The sequence below is a fragment of the Geotrypetes seraphini genome, chromosome 19 (assembly GCF_902459505.1).
Source record: "Geotrypetes seraphini chromosome 19, aGeoSer1.1, whole genome shotgun sequence".
Lineage (NCBI taxonomy): Eukaryota > Metazoa > Chordata > Amphibia > Gymnophiona > Dermophiidae > Geotrypetes > Geotrypetes seraphini.
Window position 1 is genome coordinate 38,885,358 of NC_047102.1, and position 20,811 is coordinate 38,906,168.

Genomic DNA, 20,811 nt, shown 5'->3' on the forward strand with positions numbered 1-20,811 from the left:
TCTGTTCTTGCCCATTTTTGTCTCTCATAATATGTCCCTTATATTCCTCCCACCGGCTCCTTCATGATTTTTTTTTTCTATAAGGGATGTTCAGTATAGCACAGCATTGGGTATGTTTTTCATTGAGCTCGTGCAGGGCTTTCTTACCCACGTCACCTGCACCCTGCATTTAGTACATCCCAACTCCCACCTCAACAACGTTTATACTCAGGCTGGTGACCCTCGGGGTTTTTTAGGCCTTCCTTTCTTTTTTTTCAGATTAGGGTAGGTTCTAGAATTTTCTCTTCTATTTAGTTTCTTGTCCGAGCTTGTTTTTCTCGATTGCAGTTTTGGCGCCTTTTCTCGAAACGTCACGTGACCGCTTGACCTCGAGCACAAGGTTAAAAAAGCCGGGCTCGCGCCACTTCGCTTTTAGTCAGGAGTTTGCGCGTTGCTGCTCGAGCGCTCGGGCGAAAGCTCTGTTCGCGGCTTCGCTGATGTTCTGTGACTTTTGCATGTCTCAGGTATGGCCTCTCTTCATGCCCCCCCCTCCCTCCGCCGTGCAACCCCAGCTTTCTCGCCCGCGGGTCTTTTTCTCGTCGTTTGCTTTTTTATATTCCCTATTTGGTGGGTCTTTTCCTGCCCCCCCCCCTGGCGCGTCTCATTAAGTGTGTTCCACAGTTGTGCCATTTTGGGGTTTCTTTTTTCGACTCGACACTTTCAGGTACAGTTTTATTCAGTTTTCCAGTCAAAGTCAAACAGTTTTACGCTTCTCTTTTTATTATTAACTTTCTGGGTTCCTTCATGGTACGTTTAAGTATTTTTTTTTCCGGTTCGGTTTTGTTCAGTTTTCCAGTCAAAGTTAAACAGTTTTACGCTTCTCTTTTTTATTATTATTAATTTTCTGGGTTAAAAGTTCACCGGGACAAAGACGCGCTCAGACAATTGAGCGGAGGCGCGCGCGGCTCTAAATTACTGTTTTTAGGGCTCCGACGGTGGGGGGGGGGGGGGAACCCCGCCAGTTTACTTAATAGACATCGCGCCGCGTTGTGGGGGTTGTAACCCCCCCACATTTTACTGAAAACTTAACTTTTTCCCTGTTTTTTAGGGAAAAAGTGAAGTTTACAGTAAAATGTGGAGGGTTACAACCCCCCCAACTCCCCATTACGCCGGCGCGATGTCTATTAAGTAAACTGGAGGGGGGGGGGAGTTCCCCAACAAAACCCCCCGTCGGAGCCCCTAAAAACTGTAATTTTCCAGTCAAAAGTCAAACAGTTTTACGCTTGTCTTTTTATTATTATTATTATTAATAACTTTCTGGGTTCCTTCATGATACGTTTAAGTCGGTGTCAGATCAAAAGCGCACCGGGACAAATTACTGTTTTTAGGGCTCCGACGGGGGGCGTGGGGGGTTGTAACCCCCCCACATTTTACTGAAAACTTAACTTTTTCCCTGTTTTTTAGGGAAAAAGTGAAGTTTACAGTAAAATGTGGAGGGTTACAACCCCCCAAACTCCCTATAACGCCGGCGCGATGTCTATTAAGTAAACTGGAGGGGGGGGGTTCCCCTACAAAACCCCCCGTCGGAGCCCCTAAAAACTGTAATTTTGTGCGGCGCGCGCCTTTGTCTTTCGCGGTTTTGTTCAGTTTTCCAGTCAAAAGTCAAACAGTTTTACGCTTGTCTTTTTTTTTTTATTTTTATTAACTTTCTGGGTTCCTTCATAGTGTGTTTAAGTATTCATTCACATTTTGTTTTATAAGTTCGGTTTTTTTTTAACGCGTTGTCCCGTACCAGAAATCCCTGTGTTTTCTAGTTTTTTTTTATTACGGCTTTTTTTTTTTTTCCTCCCTGTATTTCCAGCGGGTCTATCCATAGAAATGCTTTATGCTTCTTGCTTTTCCATATTGTTCCTATGGTGTTTCTAGGCTTGCAAGTGTTTGATGCTAGGCAAGGGGTAAAAAGCGGACCTGACGGATCTTCCTAATGCTTTAACCCTCCCTATGCCGAGACTAGCGGCAAAACTTTTGCCCTGAGGTCGGTGCCGCTTTTAGTCTCGGCAAAGGGAGGGAAAAGCATTAGGATCGGTCCGAGCTCAGATTGTTAAGGACGTGCAGTTTGACCCCTTCCCATGATGCTTTTCCAGGCTTCCTTTGCCCTCTCACTGGTTTTTCAGACTTGCATTTTTATGCTGTGCTATGTATGGATATACCTTATGCTTCATGTATCTAGTGTTTTTTATATGCACTGCATCCTCCTTTGAGGTTATTATGTATTTTGATGCTTATCTATATATGCAAATGCCTTTTGCCTTTTCCTTCTCTTGCTGGGTTTTTATATGCACTGCATCCTCCTTTGAGGTTATTATGTATTTTGATGCTTATCTATATATGCACCTTATGCCTTTTCATTCTCTTTGCTGGGATTTTATATGCATTATATGCTCCTTTGACATTATATATTTTGATGCTTGTCTATATATGCACATACCTTATGCCTTTTCCTGCTCTTTGCTGGGTTTTTATATATACTACATCTTCATAGTAACATAGTAGATGACGGCAGATAAAGACCAGTCTGCCCAACCTAATTCAATTTAAATTTTTTTAATTTTTTTCTTCTTAGCTATTTCTAGGCAAGAATCCAAAGCTCTACCCGGTACTGTGCTTGGGTTCCAAGTGCCGAAATATCCATCAAAACCTACACCAGCCCATCTACACCCTCCCAGCCATTGAAGCCCTCTCCAGCCTATCCTCCCCCAAACGGCCATATACAGACAGACTGGGCAAGTTTGCTCTTTTGAGGTTATTATATATTGTGATGCTTGTTTATATATGCACATGCCATATGCATTTTCCTTTTCTTTGCTGGATTTTTATATATACTACATCCTCATAGTGACATAGTAGATGACATAAGAACATAAGAACATAAGAAATGCCTTCACCGGATCAGACCGAGGTCCATCAAGTCCGGCGATCCGCTCACGCGGCGGCCCATTTAGTTCTCTATTATGAAAACCTGAAATTACCGTATCCCTCAATATGATTTGCAAGAAGGTGTATATCCAACTTGTGCTTGAAACCTCGATGAGTAGTTTCCGCCACAACACCCTCAGGAAGAGAATTCCAAGCGCCCACCACTCGTTGTGAGAAACAGAACTTCCTGCCATTCGTCCTGAACCTGCTGCCACCCAGTTTCAGGCTATGACCTCTTGTCCGTGTCACATCTGAAAATCTTAGTAATGCTGCTTCTTGGTCTATTTTATCAAATCCTTTTAATATTTTAAAAGTCTCTATCAAATCGCCTCTCAGTCTTCTCCTCTCGAGTGTGAACAATCCCAGTGAGCTTTGAGTCTAGATTTGATTACTTCCAGAGACAGAGCTTGATTTATCAATTAGGCAGTTTGTTTCAGGCATATGGAGCAGAAAAGTTGAAGGGAAGGAATCTGGAGTTATTCATAGAGAAGAAGGGTATAGATAAGAGAGACTTACCTAATGAGTGGAGTACCTGGGAGAGATGAGAGAGGAGAGATATTGAGAAGCTGCAGAAGAATACACTTGTAGGTCAGAAAGAGGAGTTTGAACTGAATGCAGAAACGGATAGGCAGATAAAAACCCAAATGGTCCATCCAGTCTGCCCAACCTGATTCAATTTAAATTTTTTCTTCTTAGCTATTTCTGCGCAAGAATCCAAAGCTCTACCCGGTGCTGTGCTTGAGTTCCAAGTGCCGAAATCTCCATCAAAACCTACTCCAGCCCATCTACACCCTCCCAGCCATTGAAGGCCTCTCCAGCCCATTCTCCACCAAACTGCCATATACAGACAGACCGGGCAAGTTTGCTCTTTTGAGATTATTATATACTTTGATGCTTGTCTATATATGCACATGCCCTGTGTGTTTTCCTTCTCTTTGCTGGGATTTTATATGCATTTTATCCTCCTTTGATGTTATGTATTATGATGCTTGTGTGTACATGCAAATGCCTTATGCCTTTTCCTTCTCTTGCTGGGTTTTTAGGCTTGGATTTTTAAATGTTATTTATGTATGAATATACCTTATGCTTCATGTATGTAATGGTTTTTATATAAACTACATGCACCTTTGATGTTATTACCGTGTTTTTCGATCTATAAGACGCACCCGTTCGCAACCCACAGTCAAAAGTCGCCGTGCTCGCCCGCCTGAAGTCCCCACCCACACCCAAAGCCGCCAGCAGTCGAAGTAGCCCGCCCGCAGCCCATAGCCAGAAGCCGCCCACACCCGATGCCAAAGGAGCCCGGTCGAAGCCACCCACACCCTAAGCCAAAACCGCCCGCCTGCAGCCCGCAGTCAGAATCTGTCCGTCCGAAGCCGCTCGCATCCGAAACCGAAGCCACCCGCCCGAAGCCCACAGTCATAAACCGCCCGCACCTGAAGGATTCCGCCCGAAGCAGAAGCCGCCCACCCATAGCTCACAGTTGGAAGCCGCCCACACCTGAAGCCAAAGCAGATCACCCAAAGCCGCCGGCACCAGAAGCTGCCGTCAGCCGAAGTAGCCCACATGCAGCCTACAGTCAGAAGCCGCCCGCAGCGAAGGAGCCCGCCTGAATCCGACCACACCCGAACCCGCCCGTACACAGCCCACAGACAGATGCCACCCGAAACAAAACAGCCTGTCCGAAGCTGCCTGCACCTAAAGCAGCCTGCCCGCAGCCCATAGTCAGAAGCCTTCCACAACGAAATAGCCCGCCCAAAGCCACCCGAAGCCGAAGCAGCCCGCCCGAGGTCCACAGTCAAGCTACCCGCACCCTCTGCCGCCAGCAGATGAAACAGCCCACCTGGAGCACACAGTCAGAAGCCGACTGCAAGGAAGTAGACGGCACGAAGCCGCCTGCACCAAAAATTGCCAGTAGCCGTAGCTGCCCGCTCGCAGCCCACAGTCAGAATCCACCCGCACCCGAAGCCGCCAGCAGCTTAACAGCGCGCCTGCAGCCCACAGTCAGAAGCTGCCTGTAGCGAAGGAGCCCGCCTGAAGCCGCCCGCACCCGAAGTCCCCAGCAACCGAAGCCGCCCGCCGCAGCTCGAAGCCGTCCCGGTACCTTTTTAAAGTTGTGGTGCTCTCCTGCTGGATGGCTGTCTTTGGAAGCAGAAGCGCGACCTTTGCGCTTACTGCCTTCTCATCAAAAACTAACATCAGCCAATCAATGAGCGACATGAGACCAGGCAGTAAGCGCAAAGGTCGCGCTTCTGCTTCGCGCTGCTCTGCTTCCAAAGACAGCCATCCAACAGGAGAGCACCACAACTTTAAAAGGTACTGGGAGGGCTTAGAGCTGCGGTTGGGCAGTTTCGCCTGCTGGGGACTTGGTTTTGGGCGGGCTCCTTTGCAATGGGCGACTTCTGACTGTGGACTGCAGGCACGCTGTTAAGCTGCTGGCAACATCGGGTGCAGGCGGCTTCGTGTGCGGGTGGATTCTGACTGTAGGCTGTGAGCGGGCAGCTACGGCTACTGGCAACTTTGGGTGCAGGCGGCTTCGTGCCGGCTACTTCCCTGCAGTCAGCTTCTGACTGTGTGCTCCAGGTGGGCTGTTTCATCTGCTGGCGGCATCGGCTGCGGGCAGCTTCTGACTGTGGGCTTTGGGCGGGCTGCTTCGGCTTTGGGCGGCTTAATTCACTGTGGAAGGCTTCTGACTAAGGGCTGCGGGCGGGCTGCTTCTGGTGCTCGCAGCTTCGGACAGGCTCCTTTGTTTTGGGCGGCTTCTCTCTGTGGGCTGTGTATGGGCGGCTACGGGTGTGGTTGGATTCGGGCGGGCTCCTTCACTGCAGGCGGCTTCTGATTGCAAATGGGCCCGCCCGAAGCCGCCTGCACCCGACGTTGGCAGTAGGTGACGCCGTCGGCCTCCAGCCCGAAGCTGCCCCGGTACCTTTTTACAGTTGTGGTGCTCTCCTGCTGGATTGCTGTCTTTGGAAACAGAGCGGTGCGAAGTAGGAGCACGACCTTTGCGCTTACTGTCTTCTCATCGAGAACTGAAATCAGCCAATCACTGTGCGACGCGAGACCAGGCAGGAAGCGCAAAGGTCGCGCTTCTGCGTCGTGCCGCTCTGCTTCCAAAGAAGGACGTCCAGAAGGAGAGCATCACACCTTTAAAAAGGTACCGGGAGGGAGGGAGGGGAAAGAGTATTCGCTCCATAAGATGCCCCCACTTTTCTACCCCCTCTTTGGGGGTGGAAAAAGTGCATCTTATGGAGCGAAAAATACGGAATGTATTTTTGTTGCTTGTCTATATATGCTCATGCCATATGCCTTTTCCTTTTCTTTTCTGGGTTTTCATATGCACTATATGCTCCTTTGACCTTATGTATTTTGATGCTTCTCTATATATGCTCATGCATATGCCATTTCCTTTTCTTTGCTGGGTTTTCATATGCACTATATGCTCCTTTGACATTATGTATTTTGATTCTTGTCTACATATGCTCATGCCATATGTCTTTTCCTTTTCTTTGCTAGGTTTTTATATGCACTATATGCTCCTTTGACCTTATGTATTTTGATGCTTCTCTATATATGCTCATGCATATGCCTTTTCCTTTTCTTTGCTGGGTTTTCATATGCACTATATGCTCCTTTGACATTATGTATTTTGATGCTTGTCTACATATGCTCATGCCATATGCCTTTTCCTTTTCTTTGCTGGGTTTTCATATGCACTATATGCTCTTTTGACATTATGTATTTTGATGCTTCTCTATATATGCTCATGCATATGCCTTTTCCTTTTCTTTGCTGGGTTTTCATATGCACTATATGCTCCTTTGACATTATGTATTTTGATGCTTGTCTACATATGCTCATGCCATATGCCTTTTCCTTTTCTTTTCTGGGTTTTCATATGCACTATATGCTCTTTTGACATTATGTATTTTGATGCTTCTCTATATATGCTCATGCCATATGCCTTTTCGTTTTCTTTGCTGGGTTTTCATATGCACTATATGCTCCTTTGACCTTATGTATTTTGATGCTTGTCTACATATGCTTATGCCATATGCCTTTTCCTTTTCTTTTCTGGGTTTTCATATGCACTATATGCTCCTTTGACCTTATGTATTTTGATGCTTCTCTATATATGCTCATGCATATGCCTTTTCCTTTTCTTTGCTGGGTTTTCATATGCACTATATGCTCCTTTGACATTATGTATTTTGATGCTTCTCTATATATGCTCATGCCATATGCCTTTTCCTTTTCTTTGCTGGGTTTTCATATGCACTATATGCTCCTTTGACATTATGTATTTTGATGCTTCTCTACATATGCTCATGCCATATGCCTTTTCCTTTTCTTTTCTGGTTTTTCATATGCACTATATGCTCCTTTGACCTTATGTATTTTGATGCTTCTCTATATATGCTCATGCATATGTCTTTTCCTTTTCTTTGCTGGGTTTTTATATGCACTATATGCTCCTTTGACATTATGTATTTTGATGCTTGTCTACATATGCTCATGCCATATGCCTTTTCCTTTTCTTTGCTGGGTTTTCATATGCACTATATGCTGTTTTGACATTATGTATTTTGATGCTTCTCTATATATGCTCATGCCATATGCCTTTTCCTTTTCTTTGCTGGGTTTTCATATGCACTATATGCTCCTTTGACATTATGTATTTTGATGCTTCTCTATATATGCTCATGCATATGCCTTTTCCTTTTCTTTGCTGGGTTTTCATATGCACTATATGCTCTTTTGACATTATGTATTTTGATGCTTCTCTATATATGCTCATGCATATGCCTTTTCCTTTTCTTTGCTGGGTTTTCATATGCACTATATGCTCCTTTGACATTATGTATTTTGATGCTTGTCTACATATGCTCATGCCATATGCCTTTTCCTTTTCTTTGCTGGGTTTTCATATGCACTATATGCTCTTTTGACATTATGTATTTTGATGCTTCTCCTATATATGCTCATGCCATATGCCTTTTCCTTTTCTTTGCTGGGTTTTCATATGCACTATATGCTCCTTTGACATTATGTATTTTGATGCTTCTCTATATATGCTCATGCATATGCCTTTTCCTTTTCTTTGCTGGGTTTTCATATGCTCTATATGCTCCTTTGACATTATGTATTTTGATGCTTGTCTACATATGCTCATGCCATATGCCTTTTCCTTTTCTTTGCTGGGTTTTCATATGCACTATATGCTCTTTTGACATTATGTATTTTGATGCTTCTCTATATATGCGCATGCCATATGCCTTTTCCTTTTCTTTGCTGGGTTTTCATATGCACTATATGCTCTTTTGACATTATGTATTTTGATGCTTCTCTATATATGCTCATGCCATATGTCTTTTCCTTTTCTTTGCTAGGTTTTCATATGCACTATATGCTCCTTTGACCTTATGTATTTTGATGCTTGTCTACATATGCTCATGCCATATGCCTTTTCCTTTTCTTTGCTAGGTTTTCATATGCACTATATGCTCCTTTGACCTTATGTATTTTGATGCTTCTCTATATATGCTCATGCATATGCCTTTTCCTTTTCTTTGCTGGGTTTTCATATGCACTATATGCTCCTTTGACCTTATGTATTTTGATGCTTGTCTATATGCCTTTTCCTTTTCTTTTCTGGGTTTTCATATGCACTATATGCTCCTTTGATCTTATGTATTTTGATGCTTGTCTACATATGCTCATGCCATATGCCTTTTCCTTTTCTTTTCTGGGTTTTCATATGCACTATATGCTCCTTTGACATTATGTATTTTGATGCTTGTCTATATGCCTTTTTCTTTTCTTTTCTGGGTTTTCATATGCACTATATGCTCCTTTGATCTTATGTATTTTGATGCTTGTCTACATATGCTCATGCCATATGCCTTTTCCTTTTCTTTTCTGGGTTTTCATATGCACTATATGCTCTTTTGACATTATGTATTTTGATGCTTCTCTATATATGCTCATGCCATATGCCTTTTCCTTTTCTTTGCTGGGTTTTCATATGCACTATATGCTCCTTTGACATTATGTATTTTGATGCTTGTCTACATATGTTCATGCCATATGCCTTTTTCTTTTCTTTTCTGGGTTTTCATATGCACTATATGCTCTTTTGACATTATGTATTTTGATGCTTCTCTATATATGCTCATGCCATATGCCTTTTCCTTTTCTTTGCTAGGTTTTCATATGCACTATATGCTCCTTTGACCTTATGTATTTTGATGCTTCTCTATATATGCTCATGCCATATGCCTTTTCCTTTTCTTTGCTAGGTTTTCATATGCACTATATGCTCCTTTGACCTTATGTATTTTGATGCTTGTCTACATATGCTCATGCCATATGCCTTTTCCTTTTCTTTTCTGGGTTTTCATATGCACTATATGCTCCTTTGACCTTATGTATTTTGATGCTTCTCTATATATGCTCATGCATATGCCATTTCCTTTTCTTTGCTGGGTTTTCATATGCACTATATGCTCCTTTGACATTATGTATTTTGATTCTTGTCTACATATGCTCATGCCATATGCCTTTTTCTTTTCTTTGCTGGGTTTTCATATACACTATATGCTCCTTTGACATTATGTATTTTGATGCTTCTCTATATATGCTCATGCATATGCCTTTTCCTTTTCTTTGCTGGGTTTTCATATGCACTATATGCTCCTTTGACATTATGTATTTTCCTTTGACATTATGTATTTTGATGCTTGTCTACATATGCTCATGCCATTTGCCTTTTCCTTTTCTTTTCTGGGTTTTCATATGCACTATATGCTCTTTTGACATTATGTATTTTGATGCTTGTCTACATATGCTCATGCATATGCCTTTTCCTTTTCTTTGCTAGGTTTTTATATGCACTATATGCTCCTTTGACATTATGTATTTTGATGCTTGTCTACATATGCTCATGCCATATGCCTTTTCCTTTTCTTTGCTGGGTTTTCATATGCACTATATGCTCTTTTGACATTATGTATTTTGATGCTTCTCTATATATGCTCATGCATATGCCTTTTCCTTTTCTTTGCTGGGTTTTCATATGCACTATATGCTCCTTTGACATTATGTATTTTGATGCTTGTCTACATATGCTCATGCCATATGCCTTTTCCTTTTCTTTTCTGGGTTTTCATATGCACTATATGCTCTTTTGACATTATGTATTTTGATGCTTCTCTATATATGCTCATGCCATATGCCTTTTCGTTTTCTTTGCTGGGTTTTCATATGCACTATATGCTCCTTTGACCTTATGTATTTTGATGCTTGTCTACATATGCTTATGCCATATGCCTTTTCCTTTTCTTTTCTGGGTTTTCATATGCACTATATGCTCCTTTGACCTTATGTATTTTGATGCTTCTCTATATATGCTCATGCATATGCCTTTTCCTTTTCTTTGCTGGGTTTTCATATGCACTATATGCTCCTTTGACATTATGTATTTTGATGCTTCTCTATATATGCTCATGCCATATGCCTTTTCCTTTTCTTTGCTGGGTTTTCATATGCACTATATGCTCCTTTGACATTATGTATTTTGATGCTTCTCTACATATGCTCATGCCATATGCCTTTTCCTTTTCTTTTCTGGTTTTTCATATGCACTATATGCTCCTTTGACCTTATGTATTTTGATGCTTCTCTATATATGCTCATGCATATGTCTTTTCCTTTTCTTTGCTGGGTTTTTATATGCACTATATGCTCCTTTGACATTATGTATTTTGATGCTTGTCTACATATGCTCATGCCATATGCCTTTTCCTTTTCTTTGCTGGGTTTTCATATGCACTATATGCTGTTTTGACATTATGTATTTTGATGCTTCTCTATATATGCTCATGCCATATGCCTTTTCCTTTTCTTTGCTGGGTTTTCATATGCACTATATGCTCCTTTGACATTATGTATTTTGATGCTTCTCTATATATGCTCATGCATATGCCTTTTCCTTTTCTTTGCTGGGTTTTCATATGCACTATATGCTCTTTTGACATTATGTATTTTGATGCTTCTCTATATATGCTCATGCATATGCCTTTTCCTTTTCTTTGCTGGGTTTTCATATGCACTATATGCTCCTTTGACATTATGTATTTTGATGCTTGTCTACATATGCTCATGCCATATGCCTTTTCCTTTTCTTTGCTGGGTTTTCATATGCACTATATGCTCTTTTGACATTATGTATTTTGATGCTTCTCCTATATATGCTCATGCCATATGCCTTTTCCTTTTCTTTGCTGGGTTTTCATATGCACTATATGCTCCTTTGACATTATGTATTTTGATGCTTCTCTATATATGCTCATGCATATGCCTTTTCCTTTTCTTTGCTGGGTTTTCATATGCTCTATATGCTCCTTTGACATTATGTATTTTGATGCTTGTCTACATATGCTCATGCCATATGCCTTTTCCTTTTCTTTGCTGGGTTTTCATATGCACTATATGCTCTTTTGACATTATGTATTTTGATGCTTCTCTATATATGCGCATGCCATATGCCTTTTCCTTTTCTTTGCTGGGTTTTCATATGCACTATATGCTCTTTTGACATTATGTATTTTGATGCTTCTCTATATATGCTCATGCCATATGTCTTTTCCTTTTCTTTGCTAGGTTTTCATATGCACTATATGCTCCTTTGACCTTATGTATTTTGATGCTTGTCTACATATGCTCATGCCATATGCCTTTTCCTTTTCTTTGCTAGGTTTTCATATGCACTATATGCTCCTTTGACCTTATGTATTTTGATGCTTCTCTATATATGCTCATGCATATGCCTTTTCCTTTTCTTTGCTGGGTTTTCATATGCACTATATGCTCCTTTGACCTTATGTATTTTGATGCTTGTCTATATGCCTTTTCCTTTTCTTTTCTGGGTTTTCATATGCACTATATGCTCCTTTGATCTTATGTATTTTGATGCTTGTCTACATATGCTCATGCCATATGCCTTTTCCTTTTCTTTTCTGGGTTTTCATATGCACTATATGCTCCTTTGACATTATGTATTTTGATGCTTGTCTATATGCCTTTTTCTTTTCTTTTCTGGGTTTTCATATGCACTATATGCTCCTTTGATCTTATGTATTTTGATGCTTGTCTACATATGCTCATGCCATATGCCTTTTCCTTTTCTTTTCTGGGTTTTCATATGCACTATATGCTCTTTTGACATTATGTATTTTGATGCTTCTCTATATATGCTCATGCCATATGCCTTTTCCTTTTCTTTGCTGGGTTTTCATATGCACTATATGCTCCTTTGACATTATGTATTTTGATGCTTGTCTACATATGTTCATGCCATATGCCTTTTTCTTTTCTTTTCTGGGTTTTCATATGCACTATATGCTCTTTTGACATTATGTATTTTGATGCTTCTCTATATATGCTCATGCCATATGCCTTTTCCTTTTCTTTGCTAGGTTTTCATATGCACTATATGCTCCTTTGACCTTATGTATTTTGATGCTTCTCTATATATGCTCATGCCATATGCCTTTTCCTTTTCTTTGCTAGGTTTTCATATGCACTATATGCTCCTTTGACCTTATGTATTTTGATGCTTGTCTACATATGCTCATGCCATATGCCTTTTCCTTTTCTTTTCTGGGTTTTCATATGCACTATATGCTCCTTTGACCTTATGTATTTTGATGCTTCTCTATATATGCTCATGCATATGCCATTTCCTTTTCTTTGCTGGGTTTTCATATGCACTATATGCTCCTTTGACATTATGTATTTTGATTCTTGTCTACATATGCTCATGCCATATGCCTTTTTCTTTTCTTTGCTGGGTTTTCATATACACTATATGCTCCTTTGACATTATGTATTTTGATGCTTCTCTATATATGCTCATGCATATGCCTTTTCCTTTTCTTTGCTGGGTTTTCATATGCACTATATGCTCCTTTGACATTATGTATTTTCCTTTGACATTATGTATTTTGATGCTTGTCTACATATGCTCATGCCATTTGCCTTTTCCTTTTCTTTTCTGGGTTTTCATATGCACTATATGCTCTTTTGACATTATGTATTTTGATGCTTCTCTATATATGCTCATGCCATATGCCTTTTCCTTTTCTTTGCTGGGTTTTCATATGCACTATATGCTCCTTTGACCTTATGTATTTTGATGCTTGTCTACATATGCTTATGCCATATGCCTTTTCCTTTTCTTTTCTGGGTTTTCATATACACTATATGCTCCTTTGACCTTATGTATTTTGATGCTTCTCTATATATACTCATGCATATGCCTTTTCCTTTTCTTTGCTGGGTTTTCATATGCACTATATGCTCCTTTGACATTATGTATTTTGATGCTTCTCTATATATGCTCATGCCATATGCCTTTTCCTTTTCTTTGCTGGGTTTTCATATACACTATATGCTCTTTTGACATTATGTATTTTGATGCTTCTCTATATATGCTCATGCCATATGTCTTTTCCTTTTCTTTGCTAGGTTTTCATATGCACTATATGCTCCTTTGACCTTATGTATTTTGATGCTTGTCTACATATGCTCATGCCATATGCCTTTTCCTTTTCTTTTCTGGGTTTTCATATGCACTATATGCTCCTTTGACCTTATGTATTTTGATGCTTCTCTATATATGCTCATGCATATGCCTTTTCCTTTTCTTTGCTGGGTTTTCATATGCACTATATGCTCCTTTGACATTATGTATTTTGATGCTTGTCTACATATGCTCATGCCATATGCCTTTTCCTTTTCTTTGCTGGGTTTTCATATGCACTATATGCTCTTTTGACATTATGTATTTTGATGCTTCTCTATATATGCTCATGCATATGCCTTTTCCTTTTCTTTGCTGGGTTTTCATATGCACTATATGCTCCTTTGACATTATGTATTTTGATGCTTGTCTACATATGCTCATGCCATATGCCTTTTCCTTTTCTTTTCTGGGTTTTCATATGCACTATATGCTCCTTTGACCTTATGTATTTTGATGCTTCTCTATATATGCTCATGCATATGCCTTTTCCTTTTCTTTGCTGGGTTTTCATATGCACTATATGCTCCTTTGACATTATGTATTTTGATGCTTCTCTATATATGCTCATGCCATATGCCTTTTCCTTTTCTTTGCTAGGTTTTCATATGCACTATATGCTCCTTTGACCTTATGTATTTTGATGCTTGTCTACATATGCTCATGCCATATGCCTTTTCCTTTTCTTTTCTGGGTTTTCATATGCACTATATGCTCCTTTGACATTATGTATTTTGATGCTTCTCTATATATGCTCATGCCATATGCCTTTTCCTTTTCTTTGCTAGGTTTTCATATGCACTATATGCTCCTTTGACCTTATGTATTTTGATGCTTCTCTATATATGCTCATGCATATGCCTTTTCCTTTTCTTTTCTGGGTTTTCATATGCACTATATGCTCCTTTGACCTTATGTATTTTGATGGTTGTCTATATATGCATATGCCTTATGCCTTTTCCTTCTCTTGCTGGGTTTTTATACTTGGCTTTTTTAAATGTTGTTTTATGTATGAATATACTTTATGCTTCGTGTATGCAATGTTTTTTATATAAACTACATGCTGCTTTGACGTTATTGCCATATTTTTCAATCTATAAGACGCACATGTCCGCAACCCACAGTCAAAGACTATCCGCAGTGATGTCACCCGCCTGCTCCCGAAGCCGCTAACAGTCGATCTAGCCCACCCTCCGCCTGCAACGAAGGAGCCCACTTGAATCCAACCACGCCCGAAGCCGCCCATACACAGCCTACAGAGAGAAGCCGCCCAAAACAAAGGAGCCTGTCCGAAGCCGCGAGAACCTGAAGCAGCCCACCTGCAGCCTATAGTCAGAAGCCTTCCACAGTGAAGTAGCCCACCCAAAGCTGCCCGCGCCCGAAGCTGAAGCAGCCCGCCCGCAGCCCACAATCAGAAGCTGCCCACAGCTGAAGCCGCCAGCAGATGAAACAGCCCACCTGGAGCACACAGTCAGAAGCTGACTGCAGGGAAGTAGCCGGCACGAAGCCGCCTGCACCCGATGTTGCTAGTAGCCGAAGCTGCCCGCTCACAGCCCACACTCAGAATCTACTCACACCCGAAGCCGCCAGCAACCGAACAGCCCGCCTGCAGCCCACAGTCAGAAGCCGCCCGCAGCGAAGGAGCCCGCCTGAAGCCACCCGCACCCGAAGTCCCCAGCAGCCGAAGACGCCCGCCCGCAGCCCGAAGCTGTCCTGGTACCTTTTTAAAGTTTTGGTGCTCTCCTGTTGGATGGCTGTCTTTGGAAGCAGAGCAGCGCAAAGCAGAAGAGCGACCTTTGCACTTACTGCCTGGTCTCGTGTCGCTCATTGATTGGCTGATGTTAGTTTTTGATGAGAAGGCAGTAATTGCAATGGTCGCACTTCTGCTTCGCGCTGTTCTGCATTCAAAGACAGCCATCCAGCAGGAGAGCTCCAGAACTTTAAAAAGGTACCGGGACGGCTTAGAGCTGCGGGTGGGTGTCTTCGGCTGCTGGGGACTTCGGATGCAGGCAGCTTCAGGCGGGCTACTTCGCTGTGGGCGGCTTCTGACTGTGGACTGCAGGCAGGCTGTTCAGCTGCTGGCGGCTTTGGATGCGGGTGGATTCTGACTTTTGCTGCTAGCAGGCATCTACGGCTACTGGCAACTTTGGGTGCAGGCGGCTTCGTGCCGGCTACTTCCCTGCAGTCAGCTTCTGACTGTGTGCTCCAGGTGGGCTGTTTCATCTGCTGGCAGCTTCAGCTGTGGGCAGCTTCTGATTGTGGGCTGCGGGCGGGCTGCTTCAGCTTCGGGCGAGGGCAGCTTTGGGTGGGCTACTTCACTGTGGAAGGCTTCTGACTAAGGGCTGCGGGCGGGCTGCTTCTGTTGCTCGCGGCTTCGGACAGGCTCCTTTGTTTTGGGCGGCTTCTCTCTGTGGGCTGTGTATGGGCGGCTTCGGGTGTGGTTGGATTCGGGCGGGCTCCTTCACTGCAGGCGGCTTCTGATTGCAAATGGGCCCGCCCGAAGCCGCCTGCACCCGACGTTGGCAGTAGGTGACGCCGTCGGCCTCCAGCCCGAAGCTGCCCCGGTACCTTTTTACAGTTGTGGTGCTCTCCTGCTGGATTGCTGTCTTTGGAAACAGAGCGGTGCGAAGTAGGAGCACGACCTTTGCGCTTACTGTCTTCTCATCGAGAACTGAAATCAGCCAATCACTGTGCGACGCGAGACCAGGCAGGAAGCGCAAAGGTCGCGCTTCTGCGTCGTGCCGCTCAGCTTCCAAAAAAGGACGTCCAGCAGGAAAGCACCACACCTTTAAAAAGGTACCGGGAGGACGAGGGGGAAAGAGTATTCGCTCCATAAGATGCCCCCACTTTTCTACCCCCTCTTTGGGGGTGGAAAAAGTGCATCTTATGGAGCGAAAAATACGGAATGTATTTTTGTTGCTTGTCTATATATGCACATGCCTTATGCATTTTCCTTTTCTTTGCTAGGTTTTTATATGCACTATATGCTCCTTTGATGTCATTATGTATTTTGATGGTTGTCTATATATGCATATACCTTATGCCTTTTCCTTCTCTTGCTGGGTTTTATACTTGGCTTTTTTAAATGTTAGTTTATGTATGAATATACCTTATGCTTCATGTATGTAATGTTTTTTATATAAACTACATGCTGCTTTGATGTTATTGCCGTGTTTTTCAATCTATAAGACGCACATGTCCGCAACCCAGAGTCAAAGACTGTCCGCAGTGATGTCACCCGCCTGCTCCCGAAGCTGCTAATAGTCGATCTAGCCCACCCTCCGCCCGCAACGAAGGAGCCCACTTGAATCCAACCACGCCCGAAGCCGCCCATACACAGCCTACAGAGAGGAGCCGCCCAAAACAAAGGAGCCTGTCCGAAGCCGCGAGCACCAGAAGCAGCCCGCCTGCAGCCTATAGTCAGAAGCCTTCCACAGTGAAGTAGCCCACCCAAAGCTGCCCGTGCCCGAAGCTGAAGCAGCCCGCCCGCAGCCCACAATCAGAAGCTGCCCACAGCTGAAGCCGCCAGCAGAGGAGCGAGCTGAAGACGGAGCAAGAGGAGCTGAGCAAAGCAGTCAAAGAGTCGCAAGTGAAAGGCTTTCTGGAGAAAGAAATGTCCATTGTCCTCAAACCTCTGAACCCTTTGACCGCAGTGCCAGGTACTGTGACTTAGAAAATTCAGACTATATCTTTCATGCTTGAGGGGTATCCCATATTTGTACACATGTAAACATGGGCAAATTGGCTATGTGAAAATACACCCACTCATATAGTGTGCAGGGGGTGTACGCGGTACGTAAAAAACGTACGCATTCCATGCAAGAAAATATGCTACTTGGGCGCAAAAGCGTGGGCATCCTTGCTTGTATTCGATGTGGCAATGAATCCCCTGCCTGAACAGAGCTTGATGTACAGAACTTAATTCTGCTTCTTTGATTATTTTAACTCGTAGTTCCTCTTTATTTTCCAGATTGAAAATGGCCAGTGCAAAAGTCTGCTTTAGTCAGCGAAGAGCTTGTCAATTCTTGCTTTTTTGGGAGTTATATTGTATGGCAGCAGTGTGTGTGTTTGTGTACTCTTTAGCTCACACCTTTTCAATAGTCGCTCAAAACAAGGTAACATAGTAAATGATGGCAGATAGAGACCCAAATGGTCTTTTGCTTAGATATTTCTTGGCCAGAAACCAAGAGCTCTGCCTGGTAGTGTGCTTAACCGTGCAAGTCTGCCCTGTACTGGCCTTAGTTCTTCAATATATACCATTATTTTCTGATTAGAGATCCTCTGCTTCTTTGAACTCTGTCACCGTTTTCCTCTCCACCACCTCCCTCGGGAGCGCATTCCATGCATCAATTAAAGATGAATTTCCTACCATTATTCTTGAGTCTACCACCCTTCAACCTCAAATTATGTCCTCTGGTTTTACCATTTTCCTTTCTCTGGAAAGGCTGGTAAGCGACCCCCCCAGGGCTACCAAGTTTCCCAGTTCCAGGCTGGAGCCTTTTTGGCCAGTCCTGGTTTTGAACCTCCATCCTAACGCACTATGGGATTCATAGTCCCTGCTTTTACCCACTGAACTTTGTGCTGAAAATCAAAGACATCAAGGATAAGGCTGTCAGAAACCCAGAACTGACCTATGATCTCCCTTCTGGATCTGGGCAATTTGGCAGTTGTGGCACAATGCCTCCAAAATACATGTCTCTAAGATGTTATAAGCAAGGAGTTAATATACTGAACATTTGTCATTCTTCTACTGCCCTTTGTATGTTTTAATAGATAAGCGAGAGGTAAAAATAAATTCCAGAATGTTTAAGGTAGAAGACCTCCAGCTAGCTGGCCGGTCTGAGGAGGGACAGAGAAGGTGGGGTGCAGTGAACATTGCTGTAAATTTATACCAATGATTAAGCGATTATACCTGTATTCTGAGGAATGGCCACAGGAGGACAGCACTGATCTATTAAATATAGTTCTTTCTAATGTAATTGGCGCCCTCCTGTGGCGCTATCCAGAATAACACCTATAAATCTAAGATTTGAAATCCAGCACAAAATTTCTTTAGATGCATTTTGTTTTTATTTATATATTTATTTATTTGGATGCTTAGCCCATCCTCCCAAAAGAGCCCAGAATGGGTTACAGATCAGCATACATAGTATAATTAAATAACTGCATAGCACAGACAGATACTCTTACAAAGAATGTTGTTAATTTTCCTGGGAACAGTATTTCAGATGCATTCAGGTAACAATTTAGAAGTCAGAGTCTATGATTGCAGTCCAGTTCATGTGGGGATTTAAATACACAGGCGGTCCCTGCTCAGAAGTGCTGACAATCTAATTTAGACTGTAAGGAGAAGGAGAAGTATAAGTGGGAGAAAATGTGATGCAGCCTCCCATCAGCCCACTGGTTGTTTGAATTTTAAATCCAAAACATGGCTGGAGAAGTATAAGGAAGAGAAAAAGCTAATAAGCTTTTGTCAGTCCATTGGTGTGCTAGAGGGAAGGTTTGTTACCTTTCACCAAAGAGTCCTGGGTTCAACTCCCATCCCTGCATGTTTGGTTTTTTAAATTAAGGAAGGAGAAGTATAAAGGGGAGAAAACGTGATCTACTCTTCATCAGTTCTTTGGTGGACTAGAGGAAAGCTTTGTTACCTGGTACCAAAGAGTATTGGGTTCAACTCCCCTTACTGGCTGTTTGAATTTTAATTCCAAATCAAGGAATGAGAAGTATAAAAGGGAGAAAAGGTGACCCCACCTTCGTCAGTCCAGTGGTGGACTAGAGGGATGCTTTGTTACCTTGTATTAAAGAGTCCTGGGTTTGACTCCCATTCTTGGATGTTTGAATTTTAAATCCAAATCAAAGCATGAAAGGTATAAATGGAAGAAACCGAAAGCATCTAGTACCTGCCTCACTGGTGGCTCAATGGATAAAGCACTTCCACTTGATACAGGAGATTGTGGGTTCAAGTCCAGCTTAGCCAGAGGCTAGGTGAGACCAGAGCTGGTAAGTAGATGGGTTGAAGGGGGGGTTTGTCAGAAACTAGGTGGAAACAGAGAAGGAGATTAGATAGATCCTGAAGAGATGGGGGGGAATAGGCAGACCAGGGGTACTTTTTACTATGAATGGACTACATTTGAGTAAAACTACCCTCTTCTCTTCGAGCAGTATCAACCCCTACTCCTTAGCTGAGACTTGAACCCTCAGTCTCCTGTTACTAACCCAGCACACAACTCTTTAAACATCAAGAGCTTTTCAGAACTTATAGTTATCCATTTCTGTTATCCTCTTACCCTCTTCTCTTGAACCCTCAGCCTCTCCTCTTGGAGCAGTGTCAGCCCTACTCCTTAGCTGAGGTTTGAACCCTCAACCTCCGGTTACTAACCCAGCACTCAACCGTTGAGCTAGCCAGGCTTTCACACTAAGAGCTTTTCAGAACTTATATTTATCCATTTCTTTGTTCAAATCCTAGTAGTTGACACAAAATAGAGTTGAACCTTCAACCTCTTCTTTTGGAGTAGTAGCAGTCTTACTCCTTACCTGAGGCTCGAACCCTCAGCCTCCAGTTGCTAACCCAGCACACAACCCTTGAGCCAACCAGGTTTTCACGGCAGGAATTTTTCGGAACTTATATTTATCCTTTTCTGGGATCAAATCCTAGTAGTTGTCCAAAAAACATCAAAATAGAGTCTAATGTTGGCATAGCAGTACCAGAGGGATGATCCAGTGGTGACTGTGAGTACTGCACGTTAGAAACAATTATTCAGGTTCAAGTGGATGATAGAAGTGAATGCATGTGAGGCCTCTGGCAGGTGTTTCAAATGGACCATCAAGTAGACTTATCTCCTGTTTTGTTAGGCTTGTGTGATGGTGGTGTGATGACTGGTGGAACATTCTCTTATCTTCCTTTCCTTAGCCCTGACGGTTACATCTATGAGAAGGAAGCAATCCTGGAATACATTTTGCACCAGAAGAAGGAGATTACCCTGCAGCTGAAGGTACGTTGGCCATGGTTGATTTTCCTAGAGGGCAAAATTAGTGGCGTGTTATTAGACAAGCTGTGAGGACTCTTGCCGATGTGAATGCCGAGAACTAGAAAGAGAAAGTTTGGCTGTGTGAGGGATCGCTATTGAAAAGCACCGATGCAGTTGGCTGGGGTAGGGGAGAGTTTAGGTTTTACCCACATAAGGCATGAACACATGAATGAGCTTTCAGTGGGGGTATTCTCATACCTGCTTGAAACCTGCTGCATCTCTGGGAGGATCATAAGCGGGGGCTCAGAG

General features: G+C 42.7%; 1 protein-coding gene across 1 annotated transcript in view; it reads left to right on the forward strand.

Annotated features, from left to right (window-relative positions):
• Positions 1-20,220: 20,220 nt before the first annotated feature.
• Positions 20,221-20,811, forward strand: part of LOC117352262 — an 80,392-nt gene continuing 79,801 nt past the window's right edge. Inside the window, exon 1 of the mRNA XM_033928618.1 lies at positions 20,221-20,526. Coding sequence (XP_033784509.1) covers positions 20,350-20,526 — 177 coding nt within the window. The 5' untranslated portion in view covers positions 20,221-20,349. The remainder of the gene's footprint in view (positions 20,527-20,811) is intronic.